Consider the following 12,748-nt stretch of genomic DNA (forward strand, 5'->3'; position numbering starts at 1 on the left):
TCCTATTGGAAAGATGTGAAACTTGAAAGGATTCAGAAAAGACTTACAAGGATGTTGCCAGGGTTGGAGGATTTGAGCTATAGGGAGAGGCTGAACAGGTTGGGGCTGTTTTCTCTGGAGCGCCGGAGGCTGAGGGGTGACTTTATAGAGTTTTACAAAAATATGAGGGGCATGGATAGGATAAATAGACAGTCTTTTCCTTGGGGCCGGGAAGTCCAGAACTAGAGGGCATAAGTTTAGGGTGAGAAGGAAAAGATATAAAAGTGACCTAAGGGGCAACTATTTCACACAGAGGGTGGTACGTATATGGAATGAGCTGCCAGAGGATGTGGTGCAGGCTGGTACAATTGCAACATTTAAGAGGCATTTGGATGGGTATATGAATAGGAAGGGTTTGGAGGAATATGGGCGGGTGCTGGCAGGTGGGACTAGATTGGGTTGGGATATCTGGTCGGCATGGACAGGTTAGTCCGAAAGGTCTGTTTCCATGCTGTACATCTCTACGACTCTACGACCCTAAGAGATGCTAGAGTCGCCCAAAGTTGAAGAATGAATTCTCGTTGGGGAGGATAAAGGTTTGGCGGTAATTAATAAAATGCAATATATATCAATGGGAAATCGTTCATCATTGATATCAGTATAACTTAAAGAGTGATTACTCAGTATGTTAGGGTTTTTGATTAAAATCTTTGAAAAAAATGTTATATTACCTGGTTGATGATACTGGTCTTCATAAGCATCTACCCAGTAAAATCTGAATACCTGCTCGCCTTCTAAACCAGTAACTAATGGCAAACGACCTGCATCTACCTGCACGTCAACCACCACAGAATCACTTTCATTTTCATCCATACGATCCCAGCAAGAAGACTCAATCAAGTTTGAGTTCCTAAATAACAGGACAGAACTTTTAAAATATGCACAACATCTTCCTTTAAAAGCAAATGCAGATTGATGTGACATCAATGCATCATTTGAGAGAAGTAATTTGTACTAACATGCAGAAAGAGAGGTGAACACAGGTGCTGTTAACTTGGACTTGCAAAGACATCTAACAAGTTTACAGGAGATTACAAGTGAAAATGAAGTGTGATTACCAGTAATCCATGTTACAAAGTTAAGAGGAGAGAGAGTGGGAGTGTGGATGAAGGGAATGTTGTCCGATTGGTAGGATGTGATGTCCTCCAGCAACCTGCTGTGGGGGTCTCAGCTTTTCATTATATGAATTATTAAGTTGATGAAGGAATAGAGAATTTTATATCCTGCTCATCTGTAGATGGCGCTAAATTAGAAGGCACAGTAGTTTGTGCAGATAGAACAGGAAGTTCAAAAGGGATATCAGACTGACCATCTAACTTGAACAAATTAGGAGGGACTGAATTTAATTTGGAAAAGAGAAACATTAAGAACCTGAAAGGATAAATCATAATATTTTCTTCATGGATGGCATGGAAAGTAATAATGGGATTTTAGTGATAATATACTCAAACATTTATAAGCAGGTCCACAGGTACAATAAGTAAAGAGACTGAAGGAATGTCTGCCCATCAGCGATTAGAACAAAATAGGAAGTAAACATAATTGTATGTTATAAGCAGCCTCGAATTTATCACAACTGAAAAGCTGTATTTTGTGCCAAATACAAAGATTACAGAAAAATTGAAGGTCTTGTAAGAAACACAGCAAACATTTCGCAGAATAAGAACCAGGACTCAGAGGGTTGAATTATGTGGACAAATTTGACTGCTATTCCCTTGAGGCTAGTCAAATGAGAGTGTTGGGATGAGATTTCTTTTCTCGCAAAAATTAATAGGTTTGACTTAATTACGCAATTGAGGAACTGAATTTTATTCTGCTTGATTGGGATTATTAGAGTCAGAGTCATATAGTCATAGAAATGTAGAGCATGGAAACAACTCGTCCAGGCCGACCAGATATCCCAACCTAATTTTGTCCCATTTGCCAGCATTTGGCCCATATCCCTCTCAATCCTTCCTATTCATATACTCATCCAGATGCCTTTTAAATGTTGTCATTGCACCGGCCTCGACCACTTCCTCTGGCAGCTCATACACGCACCACCCTCTGCATGAAAAAAATTGTCCCTTTTATATCTTTCCCCTGTCACCCTGAACCAATGCCCTCTAGTTCTGGACTCCCCCAACCCAGGGAAAAGACCTTGTCTATTTATCCTACCCATGCCCCTCTTCTCAGGCTCCAATGCTCCAGGGAAAACAGCCCCAGCCTATTCAGCCTCTCCCTATGACTCAATTCTTAAAACACTTTCTAAAAGGAACAAAGTCAAATCAGCCTGGTGAAAACGTTATGCCTACTGTTAGAGTTCAAGCTAACAAAGGAGTACATGCTTTTGAGGTGCATGCAACATTTACTCAGGACACAGTTCTGTATATTTTTAGTTTCATTTTGTAACTTGATACTATGTAACAGGCCTATGTATATTAATTTTATATAGTTTATTTGAGCTTTAATGTGTTTTGGGCATCGAAGGTTATTGTGGAATCACATATGTTTTGTAGTTAAAGGTTTTAGAGAATAATTTGATGCATCAATTGGGACATTTATGCATTATAGTTAAGGACTAGAAGGTGACACATTTACCCTAAGCAAACTGAAATTATTCTACCATTGCTGACATATCATGGTAGAGATTTACTAGAACTTCAATTGGTACAAATGGTCTGTGGACTAGTGACCAGTTATAAATGACAAAGGCCATCTGACTGCCAACACAATATGATTGGTTCTCAGATATGTGAGCAGCTTGGAGCTGTGCAGAAGTCCGAGAGAAGCCTTTAGGCCTCCACCAGCTCAGGAGTTATCTCTGCTCTCTGGAGTAAAAGTGATGTCAAACCTGAAGAAAATCAGTTTATCTTTTCTGCAGGCTGTGACTCTTAACTAATAAGTCTGAGATCTTTATCTAAGTGTAAGCCAGCTATCCTTTGACATCTGCAAGCTAGTGACAACCTACAGAGAAAGTAGACCAAGAAGCAGCATTGTGACCAGCAGAAGAATCATCTCAACAACTCTGTGAACAGGTTCCACTGGACTGCATTTCTAGGCTTTTCCTCTGCCCATAACACTTGTGTTTTTACTTAGTGTGTGAAAGGGGGAGTTTATAAAGGGGATGTGAGTTTTAACTAATAGAGTTCTATGCCAATAGTTTATAATAATTTACCTATAGCTACAGTCTAACTACTTGAGATAAATATTGTCTTTAGATACAGAAACCTGGTCCATGTATTTTTTTTTTGTCAAGCTAGGTCTAAAGAACAGGTAAATTGGAGAATTTTTCATACTTCTAAAAAACCTTTAATTGTTTATGACAATTCCAGAGCTATGATCTTAAAAGGGTATTTCAGTGTCAAATAATTAATCAGGATATAATAGGAAATGATGTCACTAAAATGACTATCTCTTTTAAAGAAACCAACTCAAGAAATGGATCATTGCTGTTTAGCCAATCCAATACTGACTGTAAACTTTGTGGTAATAAGCCAATTTGAGTTCAGGATGTCTTATCCTTCACAGGGGTCAATTGAGCAGAATTTAATAAGTGGTGACTCTTAGTGTCTGAATGCATGAGAAGGACGATTGTAGTCATCACAAGAGAACAAGAGTCTTCTGTGAACCAGTATCGCAAACTAGTATCCCAAAATGGAAAAAACATTGCTTTTCTTAAGAATTTTTTCTCTTGTACTCATTTTGATCAATTTAATAAACTCCTTAACAATTCTGCAAAACATAATTGTTGCTGGAATGGATCTTGTGACTGGTCAAGATTAGTAAGCTTTTATATTGGTTCTTGCAAACTCAGAAATTAATTGTAATTGACTGAGGCTTTACAAATTGAAGTGAACTTCAGTCTTAAAAGAGGTGATCTAATTGATGCCTTTAAATTATAAAAAGAGAAGTTAGGGGAAGCTGGAACAAGATGGCATTATTTCATGGAGTGAAATTATGAAACATGATTCACAGAAACCTGGATCACTGTAAGATATTGAAATTTTCAAAATTCAGATTGATTGATTTTTATTGTACAAGGATGTCAAATTACATACAGTGAAAACACTTCAGGAGGCAGAAAGATATTTAAGTAAACATACATATTGGCTTCATCAGTACTCTAGCAATACGGAATCTAGAAATTCTCAACTAAAAAGAGGTGTATGCTACTTTACAGGCATCTCCAGGAGCAAGGAATGTTTTGTCATGAACATCCTGTTGGGTATTTTTGTGATCAACAAGAAGAATGGCAGGAAGATGAGAGGCTTGGCCCAGCAGTAACAGCTGCTGCAAGAGAACAGGAGAGAAGGCAAAGTGGTCTCCTTCCTCTTGTGGATGCAGGACATCCATCCTTCTTTAGATTTCCTCAAGAACCTCCGGTACCAGGTCTGAGAACCCACCTGCCCAATATCGTGATCTACATCATCCTGAAACTTACTGCTATGCTTCATAGCATTAATAGAAGTGTGTGTGGAGCCCACACATGCTCAGCAATGTTCCCTCTAATGTCTTTCTGCACCCACCACATTTCACTGAGAGTCCTGCATGGCTGTACACGAACATATTTTAAAGGGAGCTTTGGCAGGCTATTCGCTCCTCCTACAATTATTTCCAGTTTGCTGCATGGCTTCGCACCCACAGTACAATGGAATGATCCACAAAAGATTTGTTCTAACTGGTACATGAGTGCTAAACCTACAGGGACCTGGCTTCAGTGACTCCAGCAGAGTTGCCTACTGAATGCAGACTTTCAGATGCTTTAAGACACAGGTTACAGTTAATGCCGGTTTCATCTATCACCAAAATATTTTATTGTAATTCTCAAAATGAGATTGACACCAATCATCTTACATGAATGATTTGTCTTCATCCTCTGGTTCTATCACTCTGATGTTTTGTTCAGGTTTCATCTCTACTTTCATAGTGGCAGCAGACTCTGTTTCCATAGGCTCATCAAAGTCATCATTATTGAGCTCCATTGCAGAGAGCTCATCTACAAATCAAAAAGCAGAACTTTAAACAAACAAGAACTTGAATACTACCAATGATGGAGCTATCAGATTTAACAAAGAGTTCTCTAATCATGTTTCCCCACTTTACTTTTTCCATACATTGTCAGAATTAGAGTAATTCCAGCATTTTCTGTTTTAATTTCAGATCTCCAGAATCTGCAATACTTTAAGAACATAGAAAATACTTTTGTTGAGAGATAAAAGAAATTCCTTAAATGTCTTAGTTTTTAACCTATTTCCCCAGTCACTGTAGCTAACCCTATCTTCATACTTTAGTCATTACCTTGACTTAAGGTTAAGGCATTCATTCAAGTTTCACAAATTGAATATGAAATTCTATCATGTTACAATCACTCTTTTCAAGACTTTACTAATTAATCATTAAATAATTCTGTCTCTGTGTAATGAAAAACTATCCTGAATGCCCTTTTTGAAATTTACCTGTATGGGTATCTGCCAATTTGATTCATCCAATCTATATGAAGATTTAAATGAACGACAATTATTGCAGTGTCTTTTCCATAAATACCCATTATTTCTGTTTTATATTATAGCTACTGTTAAAAAGCCTAAATTGCTTCCAACAATGGCTTATTTCCTTGGCTATTTCTCAAGACTATTCAGACTGATTCTACATTCTGATCCTTTCAGCCAAGATCATTTCTCATTAGTGTTCTAAACTCATCTCTATTAGCAGGGGTTAACATACCTCCTTTTATCTGTCTTCCCTTTATCTGAAATGTAATTACTCTTGCATATCCAGTTTCTAGTCTTGGTATGTTTGTAAACACATCTCACTGATGATCATCAAATCATACGCGCTTATTTCTATTTGTGCGCTCAATTAATTTATCTTCTTATGAATACTATGCGAATTCAGACAAAGATCCACTAATCCTGTCCTTTTACCAATTTTCCAAACTCCAACCTTGTGCCCCGCTGCACACTTATGTTAGTGCGGTCTGTCCCTTGCTGTCACACTCTGATTACCATTGTCCATATTGCTACCTTGCAATTCTATCTTATCACTTCTCCTCACCTTGCTAAATTTCAGTGTCCCTGAACTCTTCCATCAATTATACTGTGCCCAGACAGCACATCATGGACGACAATTTAATGTCAAGTCTGTTCAACAGTTTAAATTATTTGACTTGCCAAGAGACTGGTCTAAGCACAGTTCAAGTGAAGATCATCCTATCATACAAGTATAGCTCCCTCTGTCCAGCATGCCAGTGACAGTAAACAAAAATCCATTTCTCCCACATCAATCTTCAGGGCACATACACAGTTCTCAGATGTTATTTACTGTATCTTAATTTGCCTCTGGCTCAGAAAGCAGTTTAGGCATTATTATCTTATACTCCCTTAGGAGAACCTTTGCTTAGTCCTACCCATGTTCCTGGTATCAATTTGGCCCATAACAACGGGATTCTTCCCCGCCCACTCCAAGTTCCTCCAACCCAAAATGATGCCTTAATGATGTCAGCAGCCAACAATACAGTTCTTGGGACTTGTGCACTTGGTTGCGGAGAACTATATCTGTCCCCAAATTATAGTCTTTGACGACACCACACATTCCAACTTGAATGGCTCCTTGCACTGTGGCATTGTGCTCAGTTTAATTATCCTGTCCAGATCACCTTCAGGAATATGAACTTGCTTAAACGAGTGGAGTGGCTGCGATTCCATTAGTGCTCCCTTCTGGATCACTACATCTGCCATTCAATGTTTCATATTCATACTTTCCCGCTCTGACCTCTGACCAAACTAAAGTGTTTAAAGGGGTTTGATTTCTTCCTGGATCAAGTAACTCGCAACCTCCCTGATGCAGCGCACTGTCTTAAACTCAGATATCAGTACATCAACTCTGTGCCAAACTTCCCCTAGCAACAGACACATGCTCCTCCATTAATCTTTCAAAAGCATTTCTTTTAAAATTCAGGGGTGTGGTGATTCAGTGTCACGTGCAGCTGAAAGTTCGTGGGCAACAAGCACTGGACTTTCCCTGCCACTGAAGTTGCATTGACTAAACTTAGTAACTACACAGAGATATCAAAAGGTTAGTACTCCACAAGGGAGGAAAGGTATGCAAGATTCTGTACCATAGACCCACAAAATAGGCTAAACATGCAGTGCCACCAGCAGACCTCTTAAAATCTACTATCTAGCTCGGAGTGGGAATGGATCCACAACACAAGGCTGCTTCTCTGTCCAGATAAAACATAGGATACATCGTGTGAAACAACAGAAGCTGCTCGCATGTGATGAATAATGGGATGTTTATGCTGCAGTGCATTATCTATCTGACATCAGAGATGAAACTTTAGGGGAGAGAATAGAAGTTGCACTTTGGTGAAACAGCACTGGCAAAATGATCCAAATAAAAACTAAAAGAAGTACGGATGCTATAAATCAGAAACAAAAACAGAAGTTGCTGGAAAGGCTCAGCAGATCTGGCAGCATCTATGAAAAGAAATTAAAGTTAGCATTTTGGTCCAGTTCTGAGGAAGGGTCCATGGGCCTGAAACGAGAACTTTGATTTCTCTTCACAGATGCTGCCAGACCCGCTGTGTTTTTCCAGCAACTTTAGTTTTTGTTTTTGAAGTTGATCCAAAGACAGTTCATCTCTTTTTCCTGGATTCTGTGCCTCTTTCAATGCTACAGTGGATAAGTGACAAAAGACCTGGAAAACTGAAACCCTAGCTCCTGAAATTGAACAATTGTCTGTTCCATTTCATGTAGCTTGGTGCAATAGTTGAAAAGACCTGGAACTAGGTCATCAATAGCCAGAGCATGACCCAGAAAAAAACTGGTAAAATAATAGACAATATAACAATACTCAGCCACAGAAGATAACTGTTGAGCTTTTGTGACAGTTAAAAATAGAAATGGGATCCATTGTGCTTGCCATCATTACCCTCTAAAACTGAAAGCAGCTTTTGGAGTTTGTACGTGCACAGTTAAACACAGAAATCTAGAAGCTGTTGTCAGTAATTCAATATTTCTCTATATAGAATGGTTACCAGTCAGGAATCAATGCCCTCTCAGCAACAGCAAATTACCCAGTCTCAGTTCTCTCACATTTTCCCTGCAGTCTTGTAAGTATTTTATCTTCAGGATATGACTAGAAAAAAAAAGTCTCAAAGGACAGATCCAGGACAGAAAAGGCAGCTTGGGAAATTTGGCACGTCCATAAGGACCTTCACCAACTTTTACAAATGCACCATTGAAATGATTCTATACAGTTGCATAATGGCCTAGTAAGGCAACTGCTCTGCCCAAGCCCATGAGACATTACAGGTTGTGAGCACAGCCCAGACCATCACGGAAGCCAACCTCCCATCCAATATCATCAAAGATGCCTCCCACCCCAGTAATGTACTCTTACAACTTATTCCATCAGGAAGATATGCAGAAGCTTGAACAGCTTCTTCCCTGCTGGACCTCACTTCAAATAATGTTGCTTTTGCTCATGTTAATTTTGTTTTGCTCCTATACAGCTGTAACCTTGTCTACCTCACTCTGAGCACCCTATGATCTGTATATCCTTGTTTGCTATGATCTGCCTGTACTGATGCAAAAAAACTTTTCACTTTACATAAGTACATCTGACCACAATAAACCAAATCAAGCATCTGTGATTAACTAGAATGGGTAAAGAATAGTATCAAACTAAAAGAAAATATATAACTGTACAAAGACACGTGCAAAGTCACAAGATTGAACTGGATATAAAAAATACTGTCAAGAATGACTAAAATACTAACAAGGAGAGAAAAATCAAAGCACAAGAGAAAGCTAGCCACAAGTATGAGATGGACTGCTTCCAGAAACACATTTTTTAATTTAAAAAAGAGAGTAATTAACAAAAGCGAATTTTGGCCCTATAAAAGTCAGCCTGAAAAACCAATAATGGAAAGTATATTGAATGAAAAGTAAAATGAACAGTTATTATGCATCAGTCTTTACTATAGAAGATACAAGTAATTGTTCAAAAGCAACTGTAATCATAAAATGGAAAGGAAGGAGAAACTCAGGAAAATCACAACCACCAGAGAAATGGTACAACAAAAGCTGCTAGGGATGTGGGCTAGCAAGCACTTGGGTTCTGATGAACTTCATCCTAAGGTCTTAAAAGAATTAGGTAGTTAGAAAGTTGATGCATTTCCCTCAATTTTCAAGAACTCAATTGATTTGAACGCAGTCTTCTTACATTGGCAAGTGTGGTGCTGGAAGATCACAGCAGATCAGGCAGAATCCAAGGAGCAGCAGAATCAACGTTTTGGGCACAGGCCCTTCATCAGGCATGTTGGGGTGTTTGGGGTGGGGGGAGCGATGGTTTGAAAAGGGCTGAGAGATAAATAAGGGGTGTGGGTGGGGCTGGAGGAAATGTAGCTGGGAAAGTGATAGGTGGATACAGGTGGGTGCTTGTAATAGGTTAGTGTGAAGGGTGGAGCGGATATTGGGAAGGAAGAAGGACAGGTTGGACAGGTCAAGAGGGTGGTGCTGAGTTGGAGGGTTGGATCTGGGATGAGGTGGTGGAAGGGGAGATTTGGAAACTAGCGAAGTCTCCTACCATCAAGCCATATCCCTCTAAACTGTTCCTATTCATGTACCTGTCCAAACATCTTTCACAATGTTGTAACTGTACCCACTTCCACAACTTCCTCTGGCAGCTTGTACCATACACACTCCACCCTGTGTGTGAAAAAGCTGCCAGTCAGGTCCCTATTACATCCTTCCGCTCTCACCTTAACCGATGCTCTTTAGCTTTGGACTCCCCTAGCCTGGGAAAAAGACCTTGGCTATTCACCTTATCCATGCTTGCAATGATTTTATAAACCTCAAGAAGAAGGTCACCCATCAGCCTCCTGGGCTCCAGGAACAAAGTCCTAACTTATCTAGTCTCCCCCTATAACTTAAACCTCCCAGCCTTGGTAACATTCTTAATAAGCTGGAAAAGGTGCACAAACGATTTATAACGTTCTTCCCATAGGAAGACTACCAGAAATGTATGCAGTATTTCAAATGTGGCCTTACCAATGTCTTGTACAGCTGTAACACGACGCCCCAACTCCTGTACTCAATGCTCTGACCGATGAAGGCAAGCTTTCCATACCCTTCCTCACTACCGTGTCTACCTGTGACAAGGAACAATGTACCTGCATCCATCAATCTCTCTCTTCGACAACACTCCTTGGCCCTATCATTAATTATGCAAGTCCTGTACTGGTTTGTCTTATTAAAATGCAACACCTCGCATTTATTGGAATTAAACCCCATCTGCCATTCCTCAGCTCACTGGCCCAGTTGAGCAAGATCCTGTTGTACTCCTCGATAACATTCTTCACTCACCACTATATATTTCCAACCAAATTGTATTATTTTACTGCATTAACTCTTATCTGTCACTTTACGACCTATTCAACGAGCCGATGTCCTAGAGTTTGTCAGTAACACCCTCATGGTTCACAATACTTCCAAATGTATGTCATTTCCAAATTTTCAAATTGTGCCCTGCACACCAAAGATAAGGTCATCGATATACATCAAAAAAAGCAATAGTTCCAACATTGATCCTCGGAACTCCACATATATCTTTCTCCCATCTACAAAACAAATTAGTGTTCACCACTGAATTTACTATGCATCCACACTGCCTCTGTTCTTTTTATTCCATTAACTTCAAGCCTATTATGTGGCACTTTATCAAATACCTTTTGGAAGTCCATGGACACCACATCAACTACATTAATCCTTAATTAATTAGAAAATCACTGAACTGAGCAAAGTTGTCCATTAAGTTATTCATCTCAATTCCAAAAGCCCCTAAAAAGTTTACGCTTCGAAGAATGTTATGTAACTGATTTTTTTCAAATGTTCATTAGATTCATAATTTCTGAAAACCCTTCAACCTTGAGAATCTATTTTTATACTCACAGAATGCCACATTTCTCCATTTTGAAGAAAAATGTGATAATTCATTATTACCGTACATACAATTCATTGATATTAAATGATATTAAAAAGTGAAGGTAGGTCCCTGCATTTACTCCCTGATTGGCTGTGAGAATATTTTAATATGATTGGTTGCTTATCCCCATGATGACTTCACGTTGCCAGAAATCTAAGAGATCCCCTTGGTCTGGTGCTAGATTCAAGCTAACTTTGGGAAATGGGAAACCCCTGCCATAAAGATTGCTAAATCTTTAAGTGCAGCTCTGTTTGCGCTTAGTGGCAAGTAATGTTGTTTAGTTGTTAATAAAAACCAGCTCTTCAGCAACAATATTTGGCTGGGTAAGAACACAGGCATAAACCAAAGAGCTACTACCTAGGTCCCCCATGTTAAAGAAGAAGGGTGGAGATATGTACTAACAATTTTGACATGATTACACCTTCAAACTGCACAATGTGACATTCACATTTCCTGATTCTGCTTATCCACTTCTCCCTGACAACTGTAAAACTCAGTTCCAAAGTGATTCCTAAATTAGCAATCGCAATGCTCTATTTGTGTGATGTGCTACAAAAAGGGGCGCTTCTTAAATTAGTTTACATCAATATTTTCATCTAATTATACAACACTGACCTTTTCTCACAGTGTAATTAGAAGTCCTACAACAAGCAATACATTCCCTAAGCTTTATTCTACCACCACCTAGTGGCCAATGAACGACAAAAATAGGTACATGTGTCAAACTTTACAAAAAGCACATTCTCTGCTTTTCTCTCCTGATATCAGGCAACTCAGAACAACACTGAAGGTCAAGGAAATTATTTACCACATTCCTTTTTATTTGGAATCCAGTTCAACTGTCATCCCTCCTCCCATCACCCAACCCACCTTCCTGCACAATGCATTTTTAAAAATTTATACTATAAACAGCTATTTCATTGACAGTTAATGAACCAACTTTACAATATTATGTAACACCTCTAAAATAACCTAAGTGAAAAATGCAGCACAAGAGCAGAGTGTGGGATCCTGCTCAAACTCCTCCCAAGATTCAAATCAACCCGACTATGTTCAGCCAATCTGGTTCTTTTAATGGGATTTTAAGGAGAATGAAACAGAGACCTGATAATGCACCGACTGGAGAGCTTAAACCATAGCAACCAGCATAGTTGCTCCCCAGCCAAAATGTGCCAGTACATCTATTACACTGGTATCTATCTCACAATATGGATGGTTGTCATGGTAGGTCCAATGCACATAAATTATATACGTCTACTTTGGATAATTATCATGCCAGTTTTAAAGCTTCCTCGAAAACCATCAGTAAAATGATGTAAAGAGTCAACCCTGACACCTACCCACAGACACACTGCTCAGGAACAAAGTTGCAAATCTGATCATAGTCTTGATTTAAATATGGGGAAGAAAAATCTTAATTTGCCTGAAGAGCCTGAACTTTGAATCAGACGCCATGAGTCTTACCAACATGGAGGTCAAAAGAATTGGCTAGAGTCAAACTCAACAAAAAGGATGATGTTTGTGGCTGGTTCAGCCATACAGCCTTACTGCAAGAGATCCACAAGACAAACATTTGTAACTGCATCAATGACTTTCTCTCAAATACAGGCACAAAAGAAAGGCCCAACAAATCCAGCATTCAGTTCCATTTGCAACTCCTCAGAAATGTGCTGGCTCACTGCTCGAATAGCAAAAATCAGCTGCAATCCGAACAAGGTCTGCTAACATTTATACATGT

General features: G+C 39.2%; 1 protein-coding gene across 1 annotated transcript in view; it reads right to left on the minus strand.

Annotated features, from left to right (window-relative positions):
- pola1 (polymerase (DNA directed), alpha 1) overlaps window positions 1-12,748 on the minus strand; it is a 268,722-nt gene that overhangs the window by 234,099 nt on the left and 21,875 nt on the right. Inside the window, exons 9-10 of the mRNA XM_060833523.1 lie at window positions 4,876-5,017; window positions 711-889 (exon numbers count right to left, since the gene is read on the minus strand). Coding sequence (XP_060689506.1) covers window positions 711-889; window positions 4,876-5,017 — 321 coding nt within the window. The remainder of the gene's footprint in view (window positions 1-710; window positions 890-4,875; window positions 5,018-12,748) is intronic.

Source organism: Hemiscyllium ocellatum, chromosome 12 (genome assembly GCF_020745735.1).
Source record: "Hemiscyllium ocellatum isolate sHemOce1 chromosome 12, sHemOce1.pat.X.cur, whole genome shotgun sequence".
Classification (NCBI taxonomy): domain Eukaryota; kingdom Metazoa; phylum Chordata; class Chondrichthyes; order Orectolobiformes; family Hemiscylliidae; genus Hemiscyllium; species Hemiscyllium ocellatum.